At 42.3% G+C, this 20,811-nt stretch overlaps 1 protein-coding gene across 2 annotated transcripts in view; it reads right to left on the reverse strand.

Annotated features, from left to right (window-relative positions):
- The window catches only part of VPS35 (VPS35 retromer complex component), a 464,919-nt gene that overhangs the window by 329,358 nt on the left and 114,750 nt on the right, over positions 1–20,811 (reverse strand). The window contains exons 2-3 of one of the 2 annotated variants that reach the window (XM_078669694.1): positions 6,897–7,105; positions 1,251–1,347 (exon numbers count right to left, since the gene is read on the reverse strand). In XM_078669694.1, coding sequence (XP_078525820.1) covers positions 1,251–1,347; positions 6,897–6,911 — 112 coding nt within the window. In that variant the 5' untranslated portion in view covers positions 6,912–7,105. The remainder of the gene's footprint in view (positions 1–1,250; positions 1,348–6,896; positions 7,106–20,811) is intronic. The other variant, XM_078669693.1, reaches the window with a different exon arrangement.

The raw sequence follows: 20,811 nt of genomic DNA on the forward strand, positions 1-20,811 counted from the left end.
CACAAGTAGTTTAAAACTAACGTGATGACACACTACCTGCACCTAAGCCTTTGATATTCTTTCACACTCATCTAGTAATCCCACAAAATGCCACTCTTGATTCAGGTTTTCATTCCTTTGGCAGATTTGATACTAACATCCTACTAAGACCGAATGGTTCTGATGCCAAGTATCGGAGTACATCTCAGATTTTCTCCTGTTACTACTGCGTAGTTCTGAAAATATTGTTTTTTCTCCTCAAACAGAAATGCACTAATAGCATTAGGTGAGATATAAATACTTCATTGGACTAAGCTAAAATGAGACTAACAAAAAGTCCACTGCCAATGACTGAATGAGACTTGTCGAAGAAAGTCAATGATTGAAAAGTGCAGACACAAAGGCCACTCTATGCTTATTGTAAGCAATAGGTCTGTTTGGCAGCTGGGCTGTAAAACCCCATATCTAACTAGAAATAAATACATGAAGTCTATTGCAAGCTCAGGTACTGCTCCACTAACCTTTCATGTGCATTAGAATGAGGACTTTTGATAAACCGGAATTGAGATGCAGTAGAGAATGGGTAGCAAACAGCCTGGTGGAGTTAGTTAATGAAGCTGTCCTTGGCACATCACGCATTGCTGTAACTTGTTATTATACAGGGCATGAGCAACGTGTGACTAGAGAAAGGCATAGTGTCTGAGGTAGTAAAACATTTTTGTAAACAATAACTTCGCAAGAACATGTGTTCTTGTAACACCGGGAACAAGCCTAAAAAGAAGGTTAAAAAAACACAGAACAATAGATAACAATATGACTGCCTATTGGAAAAACAGCAACTGAAGCCAGTCATTGGTAAGCCTCAGCAGTGAGAAAGGACTAGGATGTGAACAATAATAGTTGCTTTACTATGTACAGACGTAGCCTCTTTTCAGGAGAGACTTGAACCTAATCTCTTCGACAGAGCGGCTGAAGTTCGAACACATTGGGAAAGACTACAAACAGGATATAAGAATAGAACATCTTCAAACCTCAACCATAGAGTGCATACAGCAAGAAAAATGTGAGTTTCAAACAAACCTTATTCTGTGCAGTAACACGAAACATGAAACCCTCACGGAGAGTAATCAGTGAACAGCACACATCACAGAATGATATTGAAAAAAGCATGCTACTCACTCTACCATTTGATGAGCACATAACATATACAGCAGGTCAACATAATCCAATTAAATTTAAAGAATGTATATTTTATTATCATCAAAGGATACAGAGCTCATAATAACTCTTTGGAGACAGCATGGAGGTCCGCAGTTCGCCAAGCATATTGGATGCATGTTTTAAAGCATCCATTAGCTTACTTTTATCCTATTAAGAGAGACAGAAACAATGTAAACTTGGATCTTTTCAAATATTTACACAAACCAATTCTGATTTTAAGTAACCATTTACTGTTATACCAGGACAATATATTTAAGACAAGTGGAGCACTGGTGCTTTTAACTACAAAACAAGACTAAAATATGTAAGTAAGTAGCAAAGTGCTCTGCACAAATGTCCCTGTTATATACGGAAAGAGATTTTGGTCTCAAGTTGGTAAGCAGCTCCCTCCAACAGTAGATGTGATCAGGTATCAGTGTCTTAAAGTATTCATTTCATTTATGTTGCTTTTTAAGCCTACTTCAGAAGGCGAGACAAGGACATAACTTACTATCAGCATCAAGAAACACCAGTTATACAATACATAAGATTTAGAGAGAGTCATCTGTTTCCAAATTATAAGCACAAGCTGTAGCCTTATTACAAAATATTCCTTTTAGGCCAAGGGGTCGGCCTTTTCTTAAAAACTGCAACTTTGTAGAAAGCCATAGGCCACATAAATGTATGGAGCCTAGCTACGGAGTAATGTAATCACACATTGAATGCCCAGGCATTCGAAAAATTGTTACGAGTTATAGCGTTCCACATCAGGGGCACTATTGGTTTGAGGGTCAGGAATTTCATACTCATGAACACCATGGTAAGTTTAAGGAAACGGGCATTGCTCTTCGAACAGCTCATTTATTACCAGAAAAGGCCCTCCGTTTCAGTCACATGCAATTTCAGACAACTGCCAAACTGGGGAAGCTTTTATTAAGGTTCAAATGTAAAAATGGGCTTTCATACATTTTACCAAACAAATTCTAGAGCACAAGACGTACTTTCTATCATACAATGACATGGTCCAAACTTATATTATATTGGGGTTAGTTAGAAGAATTGCACCAGTCCCTTACTCGTTTCATTAATCTGCCAGAGAACTGAAGGAAAGGAAATACTGAACTGTCCACAAACATTAAACTCCGGCTGGATGCTTAAAATGGTTATCACAACTAGCAAACGTACTATTATTGCTTGAATGTTACCTTTTAGGGGAAGCCAGGAGCAAGTTTCATCAGTTCCAGTGGAGATAATGAGTACATGCTGAGGCACAAGTCTGGCAATCGAGAGAGTAGTCAAGCACCTTGAAATGAAAGGGTTAGAGGATCCATAACAGCGTGTCGGAGGGCAGAAGTCGTGCCAGACAACACTAATTGCGAATTTGCCTCAGTGACTTGGGAAATAGATCAAGGGAGTAACTGATTTCATGTAATTGGAAATCGGAAAAGTCTTTTCACACCAAAGACTCAAGTGAGTTGAGAAGAAAGGCAGCTTAAGGGGCAGGATGAACAGATGTCAGAGAAGGCTGGTGGGCAACATCAGGTTTTTGTCTAGACTTTTATATATTTTTAAAGGTCATTAAAGAGGACATGGAAACCGTATTTCACCTCTTTTTCCTGCTTTTTATATCCATATATGCTATACAATTCAATGGATTTCAAGCAAGTAACTTTTCTGTATGCCTTTGTGCTGATGGGTGTCTGATCTCAATATAAAAGGAATTATTCTTCAATATTCTGTTGTTTCCGTTTGCAAGAACACTGAAACAAAGCTGCAATAAACAAAATAAAGGTATGCACATCTGCAGATGGCACAAAGTTCTGCCAGAGAGTCCATGCCGCAGAGAAGTTCAATACCATTACGTCAATGGAAATTGTGTTACTGCTATAACCCTCGTTGCTGATGTACCATGAAGACAAACAGACCTAGTTCTAGGACATATTATCAGTAAAAGACTGGTGAAACTCTGGAACATGGTCAACTCAAATATACATGCAAGTAACAGGCACAGAACACAAAAAGTGCTAAACATTACAAGAGGATCCTAAACAGGCATCCTACAAATACAGACAAATGGCACAAGAGTGGCGAGGGAGGGGCTGGCACAGATAAATGAATATTACTGGGACATACAGGATCAATTAATATGAAAACAGAGTTAAAAGAAACTAACAAAAGCTTTGTGTAGCAGGATTGTGTAGGAAGACTGACCTTAGAAGTCAGAGGGGGGCGTGGCCTGACCAAGGATGGCGTCAGACGCGTAGTCCCAGAGCCCCCACTGCCACTGGGTATTATATGTTGTGAAATGCCTTTCCTGAAAACGCGTTAGTTTCTTGTTTAAAGCTTTACTTCAGGCTGTTGCGAGTACGCGTATTGGCCGTCTGGTTTTGGAGCAGCAGGGCCAGCTGGGTCAGACCTGGCTGGAGAGAGAGAGTTCAGTATTCCAAGCGTGGGGAGGGGAGACTCTCTGATCCGAGCAGGGCTGTGCCTGGCAAGGTGAATGATGGCTCCACCTCCCACTGGGTGTCTGATAGCAGACCCCCTCATTCTGAAAGGGCAGGATGTCGCCTCGTAAACCAAGTGCTCCCTGACCCCACCGAACTGGTTCTGACTGGTGTCAGTGATTTGTAACCTTAGAGAACAAAGATTTTGTAGGTATAAAATGCTGCGTTGGAACTTTGGCCAAGGGTTTTCCTTCTGGATGTCAAGACGAAACTCTGTCCGAGTAAACAGAGGAAAGGACTTTGCAACTTTCACCCATCTTGCCGAAGAAGCTTCCAGAGGGCCTAAATCGAGAGAGCCTCCTGCCGAAGTCTCAGGGAAATTAGACTTCACCCAGTCAGCCGTCAGAATTCCCATTCAAGGAGTTCTGCAGGTGAGGCACCGTCGAGTAATCCGGAGCCTCTAGTTCTACTGTAAGGACCGCTGACCGGGCATCTTCTGAACTTTTGTTAAACCTGTGCGGGACGCTGCATCTCAGAGAGAACTACCGCCGCTGAGCGCCCGCCTTACTCTGAACATTTGAACCTTTCTTTGTTGAACCTGTGCGGGCCGCTGCAGCTAAAACGAGAGCTGCCGCCGTTGAGAGCCCGCCTAAATCTGTACCCTTCAACCTTCTGCAGGATCCATGTGGGCTGCTGTAGCTGACGGAGAGCTGCTGCCACTGAGAGCCGCCAGAACCTGCACCATCGTGATTTGTCGTGTGGGCTGCCGCAGCCGAGAGAGAGGTGTAGTCGCTGAGTGCCCACACCCTTTGCAACTGTGCACCATCGTGATTTGTCGTGTGGGCCACCGCAGCCGAGAGAGAGAGAGATGTAGCCGCTGAGTGGCAACACCCTTTGCTACTGTGCACCATCGTGGGTTTGTCCCGTGGGCCGCCCCCGCCAAGAGAGAGCTGTAGCCGCTGAGTGCCCACACCCTTTGCTACTGTGCACCATCGTGATTTGTCCCGTGGGCCGCCCCAGCCAAGAGAGCTGAAGCCGCTGAATGCCCACACCCTTTGGTACTGTACACCAGCGTGATTTGTTGTGTGGGTTGGTGCAGCAGAGAGAGAGCTGTAGCCGCTTTGGGCCCACACCCCTTGCTACTGTGCACCCCGTGAGCCGCCGCAGCCAGGAGAGCTGCAGTCGCTGAGTGCCCACCATCCATTGTTACTGTGCATCATCGTGATTTGTTGCGTGGGCCGCTGCAGCTAAGAGAGCGCTGTAGCCGCTGAGCGCCCACACCCTTTGCTACTATGCCTCATCAGAATTTGTCCCCCGGGCTGCCGCAGCTAAGAGAGAGCTGAGGCGCTGAGCGCCTGCACCCTTGACAACTTTGCATCCCCTTTGGAGTTGTTCTGTGGGCCGCCGCAGCTAAGAGAGCTGCTGCCGTTGTGCGCCCACCACGGAGCTGCACGACGAGAGTCCTCGCCACCCCCGACCCATGCCGCCGCAGCCGCATGCTGCTGCTGCTGAGAACCCACTTGTCCCCGAGTGCCCGAATCAGTGTGGGTGCACGCTGCGGACCTCTGCAGCCCCGTATTGTGGCCGCTGGGAGTCCGCCTGTCATCGTCTCTGCTTCTTCGAAAAGCTGCGTGCTGTCTCCCCTTCCAACGACAGGTACCTGGTGCACAACGGGTCACGTAGGCCCCGTCCATGTGCTCTGTCAGTGTTACGCTTTGGTGTATATGTTGTTATCTCTTTAGAGTCCCTACGAGTTGACGTGAATTGTAGTTGTGTCCTTTTGGAGTCATTACTGCCTTATTGTACGTTGTCATAAATGCTTCACACACTGCCTCTGAGATAGGCCTAACTGCTCGTGCTACGTTACCACAGGGTTGAGCAGGGGTTGTCAAAGGGGGTGACCCACTTGCCCTGACTTAGGAAGAAGGGTCCCTATTTGGACAGTGGCACCAGCCAGTGCCAACTAGAGACCCCCATTTCTAACTGGTGGCAAAAAGGAATATAGCACAGGCCTGGGGTTCCATTATTCCCCCTAGACTCCAAGATTGGCAAATAGACCTAGACTGGTGTATGAGAGCAGAAAAACAATCTACCATAGCAGGGGCAGTCTGAAGAAGTGGGAAAAAATTAGGCGTAGGTTTGAACCGCTCACAGGTGGTAGAGGGGTAGGTGGAGAGGTTCGATATTACCAATAGGCAGTAAAATTGCCTTCGCGTATCCTAAGGTTTAAATGTTTGAAGTTCAACTTCTTGTTATTCAAATACCATGTATGTGCGATGTGATTTGATGGCCATGAAGATAGTCCTTCTGTGATGAGCAAGTTTGCAACAAAAAGAAAAATTGATATGATTTAAATTATAACTCTTCCTTTTGTGACAGGCAAAAGGCGATTTTTGATTATCAGGACAGAGATTTAATCGGTGGTCATTCCATTGTTTTGTCACATCTATTTTACTCATATATCCTCATGAGTATAATTTGTACAGGCAAGTGATTGCATATAAGCAAAGTGCTGTTTCACATGCTGCAATATCTTGCAACTATATTTTTTTCCCCCAGAGTATGTTAACACGATTTTGTATTTAAGTAAAGTTTGCATATTGCCAAAGTGTTATGTTCTTTTTCTTTAAATTAATATTTTTTAATCTACAAGTTTTCTGATGTTACACATCTGGATTCAATCAATCTGGATTTAAATCAACATCACTTTAAATTAGGACCTTTCTCATAGGATGATTTGAAAACAGTGACTGTAAATCTGTGCCATATTCCTTTAATCAATGTTCAATTGTTGTGTAACATGCTCCTTATTTTATCCCCTTGTATGTGCAGGAAAGTTCATAACACATCTAGCTGTTCAATGCTGGTTTTTTTTTAATTCTTTAATAAGTCTGATTCGCCACCGGTCTAGATATTCTTATGCTCATTTATTATTTCTTCAGGGAACAGAATTCCATTATTCACACATCATAATGCAGCACAGGTTCTGTCAGGTGGTCTGGGCCCGCAAGGTACAAAGGGCACAGCAAACAGAAATACCTGCTTTTCAAAAGAAATTAACATTCAGTAGACAGGATAAACTTGCATTTCCCCAATCAGTGTCTAATAAAGTAATTTCCATAAAGTAGGAATAACCATTACACATTAAAAGATAATGACAGGGGGATTGGCTCACATAGCAAAATGCAAGCAGAATATTAAAATATTTGAGCTTGTGGGTAGAATAATTTCTTTTAACTTGAATCTACATCATAGATGCAATTTACATCTTACCAAGCATCGCTTCATTTGAAATGATTGAACCTTCACGGCCTGAACAGCCTCGTCAAGGAGCTTCTCCTGCTCATCCTGAGGAGACTGCTGTGTGGTCGGCTACAAAGGAAAAATATTACAAAGTCAAATAAGTTTCTTACCACTCTTACATAATACTATAAACATATCATTTTGACACTTGATTGGTTCTTTGCAAATACTGATCCTGTCTGCTCATTTAAGAATATTCCAGATCACTGCTTGTCTAAGAAGTAGGATGCAACCTTCTCTAGATTTCTGGCATGGGCAGAGTGGACATTTACTGGTGTACTATGAGTCCTACCATCCTAGCTCAAAACCGCACTCAAAAGTCTTAGGGTCCACTTCTCAGCACTGTATGTAAAATGAGCTTGAGCATTCATGCGATTTTGGGAGCTATGGCTCAGTTTTTCTACTCCTCTGTTCCACTCTCTCTCTCCACACTCTCAGAAGGATAAAGTTAACTTAAATTGGAGGGGGCTTCTCCTAGCTGTTAAATAAGGAACAATAAGAGGCTACACAAACAGACACAAAACTAGACTTTGAAAGCAATACGAAGACTGAATGAAAATCCTTCATAATATAACAGATGTAGCATCCTGCTTTCAAGCGAGCCTTTCACATAGCACATGAAACTAGCTTTGGCAAAGTCAATAGGTCTGCTGTTCCCTGCCAACCATTTGTATTGGTCAATGCTGGTTTTGTCATGGTTTTTATAAAACGTTATTGTTAGGGGAGCTTCCGGGCCCTCGCAAATATTAAAAGAAGCACTGGCTAAAAGCAGAAATATTGATTAAGTCTCAAAAAGAACACACTGCCATGGAAGTCCCTAGAACTAAAAGGAACTACTTTGTAAGTGGACGTGTTTATCATGAAAGAGAAGAATGCTGTCACTTACTGTTAAGTTAGCCAATGGCTGAAGTAGGATGACTAAATGAAAGTGAGAATGACAAAGCCAGACTACTGAATGAAGAGAGCTGGCTGAAAGACCCTGTTATAGGTTGATTTATATGACACAGTGACAGTTACTATTCTGTAGTTATCGTTCAGCCATATTTCCCATTGCAAAGATATTTAGTTGATTTGCATACAACATTTGACCCAGGGGACAAATTTACACAAAACTGGTGCCGGGCAGGTTTTTTTATATACTCATTAAGTCTTGCTGTTAATCACATTTTGATTTCTGTACACAATGTGATTGGTTGGAATCACTCCGGTCCACAGTTAGGGATTTGAAAGCAGCTCTAAGGAAAGCAAAATGACAGGGATGCAGAGGGTATTCAATGTAGGAAATGTCCTTTAGGACGAAGCCAAAATCATGCTGTGCTTTCACGACACCGGCAATAGAACAAACGCGCCAATAGCACGCATTAGTTCAGCACGTAAGTTGTTACAACTTGCTTTAGAGAGGCGCATTGGTGGAATGGTGTTGGATTAAAAGTCCAACACCTTCTCTACTGTTTGCAGACTGGAGTTGGAACAGTAAATGATCCTATTCCAAAGTCCAGTGCCCCTCTAAGGCAAGTCATTATAAAAACTTGGGTGCTGAACGAATGTGTACTGAGGACACATTCGCTCTAATGAAGGTGTGATGAAGGCATGCGTGCTAAACGCATGTGGGATTCAGTCGTACATTCCTCGCTGAGATATGGAGTCATAGCAAAATAATGAAAGTTAACGTGCTGTTTCCTTTCCAAACTTGTATGTACTTTAACATTTTGGTTGAAATGCTTAGGCGTCGGTGTAATCAGAGGCAGTAAGCAGAGCTCCGCAGCGTCCAGACCCCTGTAGAGTTAGGAAGCAATGCTCAGGGGGTCAGCCAAGCTGAATCCGCATGAAATTGCCAATGGATTTTAAGACATGGTTAACCGGGCAAAAATTCGGTGAAGAATAAGGAGAAGATAAGACAAAGGGCAGAGGGGAAATTCCGGTGGTGCATTACGGACGGCAATGGTGAAAAGGCGATGCAGTAGCGATATTGTAACAGAGGAAAACTATCAACGGTGGTAGAGCAAAAAAGGAGAGAGAACAGATCTACCGGGGCGGCACTGAGCCGGTCGAAGTGTGACAGGCAATCTTTTTGAAAAACATTCCAAAACAATCGTACCTGTATTTCACTTGGTACTCGGTACTTGGGAGAATAATTTCGCCGAGAGGTTCTGCAGCTTGCGATTCTACGGCGCAGCGGCTCCAAACTCCCAATGTGGTTTCGAAGCTGATTTCTAGCCCGGCCGTGTATGGCTATGCCAAGAGGGCTCCCGGTCTTTGGTCATCGCCCACCATTGCGGCAGATACGGGTGTCTACTGGCGTCTATATGAGTAGCCCCCCGCTGTTCGGGGTTTCAGACTGCCCGGTTCTCGCCATGACTCATTCATACTTCAAAACCCTCGAGGCAGAATGAGGCAGACTGACAGCTCGACGGCTGCATAGACTTGACGCTCCACTGTTCTCCTGTTTCCAAGGAGACGCTGCTAGACGCTACAAGGCCCGACCGATGCTCAGTGCAGAGCACACACAAAGGGAATTCTCGAACAGGGACTGGAATAGGCTCTGGCTCTGGTTTTGGTTCGGGCTCAGGGCAGCTCCACTCAGGCTGCGCTCCCGGCGGCTTGGGTCACCAGGTAGTAGCGCTCCTGAGGTTTGTGTCACGCCTGGGGAATGGAGGCCCTTTGAAACGGCTTTTCTACGGGTGCTTCTATCGGAGCTCACCGAGGTCAAGTGAATTCAGGCGGATACCGAGAACTGCTGGGAGAACGGTATGCTCCTGCCCCTGCTCCTGTTCTAGCCGGTATACTGTTGCCCTGGAGAGACTACAGCAGGGCCAGCAGGGCCTGAGATCAACAGTGGAAGAGGTGGCCGACATGACAGAAGCGGAGGGGTCCAGCGAACAAGGCATCGAGAGCGCTCTGGGCGCAATAACTATAACTGACACACAGGGGGCTGGAAAGTGTCTTGAGGATGCAAGTATTCAGGGCTCGATAAATCCAATGAGGCGGCCAGAGACAAGGGGGGCTAAAAATAAAGACAAAGAGGAGAAATTAAAAATCACCGACAAAGAAAGGGGCAAAGTTAAACAGAAGGAGCAGAGGGATAAGGAGAGGGATAAGGATAAGGAGAAAGACCCAGTTAAAGACAAGGCTAAAGACAAAATCAAAGATAAGGAGCATGATACAGACATTGGTTCTGATAATTTACAGACAGTGGCCAAGATGGAAGTATTGGCGAAAAAAGCCAAGCGGCAACAGACTATAAAAAATCTAAAATCTGCCGCCAGAACTAGTGGCCAGGCTAGTGATGCTCAACCCCGGATTTCGACCATATTTGTCCCAGCAACCAAAGGGCAATCCGACCAGGGGAAGCTAACAGAAATTGACAGCAACTCAAGTAATCCGTCTAAAATACCCGGCAATCGGAGCAAATACTCTGTAGCCACTAGTGGAAAAGCCATGACAGGACCAACAACCGAGGTAAGCAGTTCGACTGAACTTAAAGGACCTCCAGAGGGCCTGACAGCCATGTCACCGGTAGAACTTGCACAGACCACCAGCCTAGTCCCTCCAAGCTCCTTATCATCATTGTCCTCAAGCTCGACCAGCGCAGTCGCGGCAAAAAACGAGCATTCTCAAAGTCTCGATTTAAAACTTGATACTACAGCTCCATTCCTAGACAACCTGGGATCTGAATCAGAACTAGAATCAGAGACAGAGTCCGGAGTATATGAGACGGGGATGTCTACCTCAAGTGAACCTTATGGATTGAGTCAAGAACAGATCAATTTTGAAAGCCCCGAGCCCTCTGATTTCAACTCCAAAACTAATTCTAAAAAGACGAATGACTCTCCTAAAGAAAATAGCGCAAGGAAAAAGCAAGATAAAAAGAAAAGAAGACAAAGGAGACAACATAATCTAATAGATGAGGATACTACCGATCAAGGCAATAATACAGATCGGATCGACTATCGCCATAGGAATCTATCAACACAAGGACAATCAACGTCCGATCCAAAATATAATTCAAAATACAATTCGCAAAGAGATGTAAATATGATCGCACCCAAAACATCTGACGAAGGGGACGGTCACAGTGAACCTTCTCTGGGCGATGAATTTAACTCAATTAAGAAATTTCAAGATATCGTTGAATCTGACAATAAGAAACTCCAAGGCTCCATCAACAAGGTGGGACAAACTTGCCTAGAAATTTCGGAAAGAATGGCATCTGTTGAGCTCAGGACAGAGAATCTTGAAAAGGATGTTTCTGTCCTTCAGAAACAAGGGAAAGAACACGAAGGAATTGTGCGAGATTTAATGATGAAAGTGGAGGATCATGAAAACAGGGCCCGGAGGAACAACCTACGCCTCTTGGGAATCCCGGAGGGAGCAGAGGGGAACGACCCCAGGGGCTATATGATCTCTCTATTTAAAGAACCTTTCCCGGAATTAACTGCCTGGGACTGGGATAAAGAGGTTCAGCGGGCTCATCGTTTTCCCTTTTCTTTAAATAAACGATCTCACTCAACAGAGAAATACCCAAGAGCATTCTTGGTTTATTTTGGCAACTTTCTTCTACGGGAAGCAGTATTTGATCTGGCTCGTCCTACACACAAAAGAGAACACAAAGGGTATAAGTTCTTCAGTCGACCTGACTTTGCCCATGCAACGGTTGAAAGAAGATGGCGGTTGCGACAACTTTTTACCCCTTTTGAACAGCTGGGAGCCACGGTATATCTACAGAATCCTGCCAGACTGAAGGTCATTTACAATGGAAGCACCAGAACCTTTTTTAGTGAAATCCAGGCGCAAACCTATCTAGAGGAACTCACAAGAAACAGCGATGGCAAAGATAAACTTAAAAAAGGGGGGAAAAAACATAACACATAGTGTGTAACTAAATGTTAATCCCGCGGCAAGAAGCGAAAAAGATATATTTGAGAAAGAGAGGGTGGTGGGCAAAATAGTTAGCATAGACAGATGTTATGTTTGTGCCAAATGACTACAAGAAAACGCATTGCTTAAAAAGAACATTTAATCCTTCACTCCCAATAGTAATAGGGGTTAGGACGCGGAGAGACGCCAGCTGCATCGAATTACATGATGCCCACAACCTGGTTCAGACGGAACCCGGTTGCCTCACAAATAGGTGGAGGGGGGTGGTGGGGTGTGTGGGGGGGGGTAAATGTAGATGGGTTTTAGGGGTAGGGGGTGGGGGCAACCAAACAGGCAACAAACCAGTTCAGAATTTATGACTGACATAGCTGCGAGAAAAAAATTGGGGGGAAAAAACGGGCATTGCTCAGTAGTAAAAAGTGCAAATACCAATATATACAAAAAAATTCTCTAATACCTATAAATGGCTAAACTAAAAATCTTGACTATCAATATATATGGGCTTAATGATCTTAGGAAGCGACAAAAAATAGCAATTGGCCTCCAATCAATCAAGGCAGATATTGTTTGTCTGCAGGAGACCCATATTGAGGGGTCCCAAAGACACTTATTAAAAAATGTGGGTTATAGACTAGTTGTTGCTAACTCTGACAAATAAAACACGGGGGGTGGCTATTTTGGCACGGGGTGGTGGAGTACGTTTTACAAGATATGCTGCAGATTCTTGTGGCAGATGGGCAATTACTGAGGGCCTATGTGCTGAAGGGAAAAAGATCACAATTTGCTAAGTTTATGGCTGTGTTTTTGATGACCCTGAATTATTACTGTTTTTATCTAATGAATTAGCGCATTGGCCGGTACCCATGGTTATTTGTGGTGATTTTAATCTTAACCTCCCAACAAATTGGTCCTTTGGTCATAACTTTAACTATCAAGGCAGGAAACCTAGAACTTTCAAAGCCTTGGAATCACTTTGTAATACTCATGGGTTAGCAGATTGCTGGGAGGTAAAACACCCTTATAACCCAGGCTATACTTTCTTTTCTCATCCTCATCAAAAACTAGCCAGACTGGATTACTTTTTTGTTTCACACACCATTGTATCCAGCTGCTCAATAGATCGGTTACCCAGGGTTCTTTCTGACCACAATCTTTTACTTATTTGCATGAATATGGGGACGATACAATCAGATCGTAGCCTGTGGACCTTTGAAAGAGCATTATTGCACAACGAAAAATACTGTTTACATATGGAGAATTGGATCCCAGAATTTTTAAAGTTTAATTTGGGTAGTGCCCCTTTGGATGTGGTCTGGGACGCATTGAAAGCAGGTGTAAGGGGCGAAACTCTTAGATTTTCCATCAACAATAATAAAGAAGAAAAACAAAAGCTGCTAAACTTACAGGAAAACCTAATAAGAAGGGAAGAAGCCCTCGGTAGAGCGGTTCAATGTGGAGTCAATGTAGAAAGGGCGGTACGAGAGGTAGCGATTGGAAGGAATTCAATATCTGAAATATTAACCACCAAAGCAATCAATAAAGCGGTAGTGAACAGGGAAAAAACCTACGAACTGAGTGAGCGGGTGGGTCATCAATTGGCTATTCGTATTAGACAACAGAACTCAGAAAATATGATTAAAGCAATTAGAGATCCTGTCCATGGATTAACTCATGATCCCAAAGAAATCAGAGAAGCTTTTAAGCGGTATTACTCGGATCTCTATAATGAGATAGGTAACAGCCAGGTTAATATTGATGAATATCTAGAATTAACTACACGCCCCTGTTTATCTCAATCGGATCAAGATATTCTCTCGGTTACTCCGGATTGGATAGAAATTCTACTCTCAATAAATAGTCTTCCGTCGGGCAAAGCAACAGGCCTCGATGGAATCCCTACCGAATTTTATGCCAGATTTAGCAACAAACTGAAAGATATTCTTACTAACTTAATGATTCATATCTTTCAAGGTGGACGCCCTCCGGCATCCTGGGCCAGGGCGAAAATTATTGTCTTTGCCAAAAAAAATAAGGATCCTACGGAACTTGGTGCATATCGACCAATCACATTAATCAACAACGATTCCAAAATATACTCTAAATTATTAGCCTGTAGATTGTCACCCTTAATCCATAAAATTGTATCTGCCAGACAACACGGATTTGTCCCAGGGAGATCAACCACAGATCATATTCAGAGGGTGATCACGCTTTTCGACATGGCAGAAGTGGCAGGAAACCCTATGGCCTTGATATTGCAAGATGCCGAAAAAGCATTCAATAGGGTCTCCTGGCAGTATCTATGGACAGCCATGTCGAAAAGTGGGATTGGCGACCAGTTTATCAAAGCTGTTCAGGTGATGTATACCACTCCCGAGGCAGTGGTAATGGTTAATGGGGATTTATCAGACACCTTCAACGTGACTAGAGGTACGAGGCAGGGCTGCCCCTGCTCCCCATTATTATTTGCCATTTTTATTGATCCATTTATTTCAAGGTTAGAATCAATACAAAGGGTTATAACTGGGCGCACAGCTGTTTGTCTGGTGTTTTAGATTTTGTAAGGTGCTCCAGAGTATCGCCTTCTGACTGGAGGCGTAAATAATATGAGGGGGTAGCACTCTCAAAAAATTAGAAGTGTCCTCCGGGCTCCTCAAGTGTCCTTACGTGAAGGTTTCTTGCAGGATTAAGAATAAAGATAATAGTGAAGTTCACACGATGATGAAGTTCAAATATTTAAATCAGGTATTTTTTCCATACATCTTGTTGAAATCACAAGTGTGTATTGCATGATGTCATCGTAATTCAGTAAAAGCACTCAAACATTCCAATGCATTTCGGCATTACAATCATGCCTTCGTCAGGGAACAAGTTCTGTAGGCAAAAAAGGAAACGAAAATGGTCTAAGTATTGAATAAAAGGAGTGGGTTGCATGTGCTGACATAGTGAAATGTTCGAGTTGGGGCCGTGAACGTGTAATTCAGGTAAAGTGCTCTTATCGTGCCTATTAAATGTCAAGGAGAAGTACGCGAGTGGCGGGTAGTGGTGGTTCAATAACCCAACTGAAATAAATGGTAGTCTCGGGGAATAGACGCGTTGCGCGGTAAATATTCATTAAAAGGGTTCAGCGTGAAGGATATTATTTAACGTGATGCTGAAAATCAGCAGTTGCTTAAATAAGCCAAACAATAAACGCGAGGCTTACCGTTAACATGCAAACGGGTTCCGTGTGATGTTTGTCCGAGTTCTCATGCCGGGATTAGTGAAAGCTGAACTCCGGAAGTGATTAAGGGGGAGGTTACACAAATGGGTAGGGCTCAATACTTAAAGGTGCAGACAATGTTAGTCCCGAGTGAGGATTTAGTAAGAAAAACGCGATCGAGACTAGTTAAAAGGTTATTCATGGAAGTGCCTAACGTGGTAAAGAAAACAATGTATATCCAAAAGTAAATAACAAGTACACGGGTCAATAAGAATAATAACGACAAGTGCATATGATTCAGAGCTGAAAATCAAAGATTAGAATCAATAGGTAAACATGATGCCACAAGGGCGTTGTGACTGATAAAGTATTCAATACTGGTAATGTGACCATAAAGGTGACTGAGCTAGTCACTGGGCGCATTAAGGGAGCGTTAGTTTGAAAAAACAGTCTATTATAGATAACATAGATATTCCACACGATCATTAAGACCGTGTGGTTTCATGCTGCACAGGGTAAAAATCTAGAAATTCTCTCTTTTCAATAATTCGATGTGATTGTCTCTGCCTTCTTTTTTGGTAACTGTTTCCAGGGCGCAATATCTTAATTGGCTAATTCCATGTCCTGCTTCAAGGAAATGCTGTGCCACTGTGGATTTGAGTTGTTTGGTCCTAATGTTAGATTTATGTTCGTTAAGACGTATTTTCAATTTTCTCTCCATTTGTCCAACATAAATCTTCCCGCAGGGACACTTTAGAATGTAAATAGCATTGGTGGTATCACATGTCGCAGTTGCTCTAACCTTGATTTTATGGCCTCTCATGGGATGGTTTATAGTAGTGCCTTGAATAACACTATTGCAGTGGTTGCAGTTTCTGCATGGAATTGTTCCTTTGAAGTTGGTGATTGTGGGTTTAGAAGATTTAAGAACTTCTCCTAGGTTTTTTGCTCTGGTGTAAGCGAAGATTGGGTGGTCATCAAAAATCTTGTTAAAGTCAGGTTCTATTCTAAGAATCTCCCTATGTTTTTTAATGATCTGCTTGAACTTGTGGCTGGATGTCGAATATTTAGACACAACGGTGATAGAATCTCCCTGGGGTGTAGTTGTGCTGGATAGTAGGTCGTTTCTGGATTTTGTTTCACATCGTTGTTTGGCCTGCTCAAGGACTTGGTCAGGGTACCCTCGAGATTTGAATCTCTGTATGGTGGTTTGAGCTTCCCTCTCAAATTGGTCAGTGTCGGAGGTAATCCTTTTTGCCCTGATAAGTTGACTGTATGGTAGGTGATTTTTCAAAGGTGGTGGGTGGAAACTTGAGTAATGTAGGGTGTTATTCCTGTCAGTAGTCTTACGGAATAAACTAGTCTTGAATTCTGTGGTGGTTTTGGTGACTTTGACGTCAAGAAATGTTATGGAATCAGTTTGGATTTCATGGGTAAATTGGATCCTTTGATCAATGTTGTTGAGTTCACATAATTGTTGCTGCAGCATGTCTTGTGGACCTTGCCAGATCAGGAAAATGTCATCGATAAACCTCACAAACATTTTGAGGTGATCTTTCCATTGCGTCTTGTTGAGGATGTTGTCTTCTTCGAATCTGTGCATAAAAATGTTAGCATATGCTGGTGCTGCTGAATTGCCCATGGACGTTCCAGTCATTTGTTGGTACCAACTATCTTTCCAGATGAAGTAACTGTGGAACAATGTGAATTGTAACAGAAAATTATTGTCTTTGCCAAAAAAAATAAGGATTCTACGGAACTTGGTGCATATCGACCAATCACATTAATCAACAACGATTCCAAAATATACTCTAAATTATTAGCCTGTAGATTGTCACCCTTAATCCATAAAATTGTATCTGCCAGAAAACACGGATTTGTCCCAGGGAGATCAACCACAGATCATATTCAGAGGGTGATCACGCTTTTCGACATGGCAGAAGTGGCAGGAAACCCTATGGCCTTGATATTGCAAGATGCCGAAAAAGCATTCAATAGGGTCTCCTGGCAGTATCTATGGACAGCCATGTCGAAAAGTGGGATTGGCGACCAGTTTATCAAAGCTGTTCAGGTGATGTATACCACTCCCGAGGCAGTGGTAATGGTTAATGGGGATTTATCAGACACCTTCAACGTGACTAGAGGTACGAGGCAGGGCTGCCCCTGCTCCCCATTATTATTTGCCATTTTTATTGATCCATTTATTTCAAGGTTAGAATCAAACCACTTAATACAACCCAGGAAAACAGCCAATGGTGAAACAAAGACCTTGGCTTTTGCAGATGACATTGCAATAGTTACTGCCGATCCTGAGGAAACAGTTAAACAAATGGAAGAAGAAGCGAAAAAGTTTGGCGTTATATCAGGGTATAAATTGAACGAAACCAAAACCCAGATTGTCACCAATAGTCAAATCAATTTTTCTGACGACAGGGTGGTGGAGAATGCACTATATCTTGGCGTCAATATCACCTTCAATCTAAACAATTTAGTAAACCTCAATTTGAACCCACTTCTTAGAAAGACTGAGAAAAGTTTAAACAGCCTGCATAACTTGCAGTTAACTATTATAGGAAGATGTAATCTTATTAAAATGTTGTTCTTTCCGAAATTTCTGTACTTTTTTCGGACCATCTGTCTAAATTTCGACCCATCAATATTTAAAGATATGGATAATATTATCTCTCGCTTAATCAGGGGATATGGAAGAACTCGTAGTGCTCAAAAATGTATTATCCTACCAAGGGAAAGAGGGGGTCTGGCGCTTCCCAACTTTAAAATCTATTGGTGGGCAACCATCCTTAAATACAGTAGAGCTCTTTTAACCCCCAGGCAAGAGTCCAATCTAGATATGTTAGTCCCAACCCCACAGGAACTCATTCTAGGCAAAGAGACAAGTGATCATTTGTGGAGGTTAACATATGACTGTCATTTCAAAAAGGTCCGCTTTAAAACACTTAAAGGTATTTATATCGTTTGGAATCATGTGCGAAAACTCTTGGGGCTCGGTAGGTTCTCCCACTATACCACTCTAATTAGAAATTCTAATCTCCCTGAGATCTTTACAGATTATTGTATGACACGATGGGTAAGATCGGGAATCACACAGATTGGCTCGCTATATGACTGTACGGGCTTCCGCTCATTCGAATCCCTAAAAACTAAATTTGGGCTAGAATCGCGTGACTTTTTTAAATATTTGCAAGTTAGGGACTTTATTGCTAAAAAGGGGGGTGGCAGTAGGGCCATGAATAAAATTCCAGCAATCGAAACAGTGGTGCGCACTAATAATAGTGTTAGAATTGGTGAAATATATAAAGATTTAGTCGTAAGTCTCCCAGATGATTTAGACAAGCATATCCGTCATTGGCAAAACAAATTAGAATTAACAGAACCTCTTACGCGAAAAGCACTAGAAATCTCAAATTGCTTATTAATGTCAACCAAACTTCAAGCCCAATTTTACAAGACGTTTTTCCAACTTTATTATACACCAGCTAGAATATCCAAATGGAGTACCGGTAAAGGCACATTATGTCCTCGATGTGCAAAGCCCGAAGCAGATCTGGTACACATGTTGGCCACATGTCAAACCCTAAATACTATCAGACAAGATATATCAACGTTTTTGTCAGGAATATTTGAGAGTAATATTGAGATCACCACTGCTGAAATAATACTGGGGGTAGATAGGAACGTTAGATCCGCCAACATGCAGGGATTACTGTTCATCTCTATGGCGGTACTTAGAATCTGCTTAACATCTGCATGGTTGGACTCGTACCTGCCTACATTCCAGCAATGGCGGGCACGATTCCTTGCTACCTATAGCTTGGAAATAGCCATATACAAACATAAGGGCCTTAAAAAGAAGAAAAAAAAGGGCTAGAAATATGGTATCCCGTTAGACAATGGATCGAGAGATCAGACTTGTAATGCTGAAAAATTGCTTTTATATGAAAGGATTTTCTTTGTATGGATTTGCACTCATTCGTTGTGTTTCTCGCTTATTATTTTCATAACGCCTTATTTAAAATATTTCTGTTTATATTCATTGCCTGTATGGGTGGGGTTGTTTTTATAATAGGGAAAATCATCAATAAAGAATTGTAAAAAAAAAAATGAAATGCTTTGAAATAAGAAATACACATTTATTATCAATCTGGGAAGATATTGTGGATTTTGGAGAGTATGTTATCATAAATGATAAGTTATATCTTAATCCTTATTTTGAATCCAAATTACTAAGAAAGAAAAAAAAAACACTTAAAAATGTACTTGAAAACATAGCTAAAACTGAGCTATGGTGCAGGCTCAAATGTATGAAACCACTGAAATTTGCAAGTTATGGTTCATGGTGCAAACAATAACTATCAATTCAATTCAATATAGAGTCTACTTCAATTCATACAATCATTAAAGACACATATGGTAACAACACAACAGTTAAAAACTTCATACAAAAAATTCATAAAAACTGACTCATGAATGAAAAACAAAGATTCCATAAGAGATTATTAAATAAATTAATAAGTTAATATTAAGAACGACGATCAAAATTACATCTCATAGACTAACTCATATAGGGGAGATCGTAAAACTCTTATTAGATGGAACCAAATTAGAGCTATCTACACGTACTAATAAGCACTAAACCCCAGTGGGCGAACAATGATGAAAGCTCTATCACTCAATTATTCCTAGGGAGTCTCTCGATAATCCTTTATTTCTTTAAATACTTAGCTCTAATTACCCACATCCAGCTCAGGAATTTGGCTATTGCCACTACAATGGGTTCGTGAGTATTGGTTTTCAGTATGCGATATGCAGCTATGCTAGATCTTGTACCCATGTTAAGACAAATGGGCTTAAGCCATTTATTCCTGGCGCGCTTATAAGCTGGACACACAAACAGGATGTGGAATACTGTTTCATCCTGGGGTGAACAGGAATCACATCTAGTGGACAGTGGACTTTGCCATTTTTGCATAAATGATTTTAACGGAAGAGAGCCAACCCTAAATTGGTGGTACAGTTTTCGGTCTAGGGGTTTTAGTATGAGGTCCCAGTAACTCTCAAGCTTAGTGTCTTGTTTATGATCCATAAAGACACCGGTAAGTGAAGAGTTATTGATACGCAACATGGACCTTGTTTTTACCATCGCCCAATAGGCTTCCTTAAATAGTTTTTTGGTTGGAAGTAGATTGCTTTCAGGATTCTCCCACAGATGTCTATATCCCATTTCCACCAGGGTACACTTGATTTTTTGTAGCCATGTGATAATGTTTGAAGTATCAGCGCCTCTTACATCTTTCAGAGCATTCGCATAGTGAACCAGCTCCGGAGTGGTCCAGATCCTTCTCCAGTATGCCAGTGGCCTGAATAGGACTACGTCCTCCAGGGAACAACAACCTAGATCTTGATACAATGGTTTGAGGGGTGTTGTTTGGGGGAGGCCTGTTAGAGTTCTCAAGAGGAGACATTTTCGAAGTCCCATCACTCCACTCCATATAAAATAGAGGCCCTGACCTTTGCGTTGTAAATTGTTAATGCAGGGCGTACTGGCTTTGTTTGGGACAATCTGTGTTCTTTCAATAGGGCCCCTGCAAGTTGGACATACTTAAAAGTCTTAAGATCTAGCTGGGGTTTCCAACTTAACTTCTTTGCCAGGGTCACCCCCAGGTAAGTAAACACATCCGTTTGTTCCAACTGAACGTTATTCATGAATACTCTTCCCTTGTACCATTTATATTTGTGAAATGTCATGAATTTAGTTTTGTCAACATCGACCACCAGCTCATGGTC

The sequence above is a fragment of the Lissotriton helveticus genome, chromosome 12 (assembly GCF_964261635.1).
Source record: "Lissotriton helveticus chromosome 12, aLisHel1.1, whole genome shotgun sequence".
Lineage (NCBI taxonomy): Eukaryota > Metazoa > Chordata > Amphibia > Caudata > Salamandridae > Lissotriton > Lissotriton helveticus.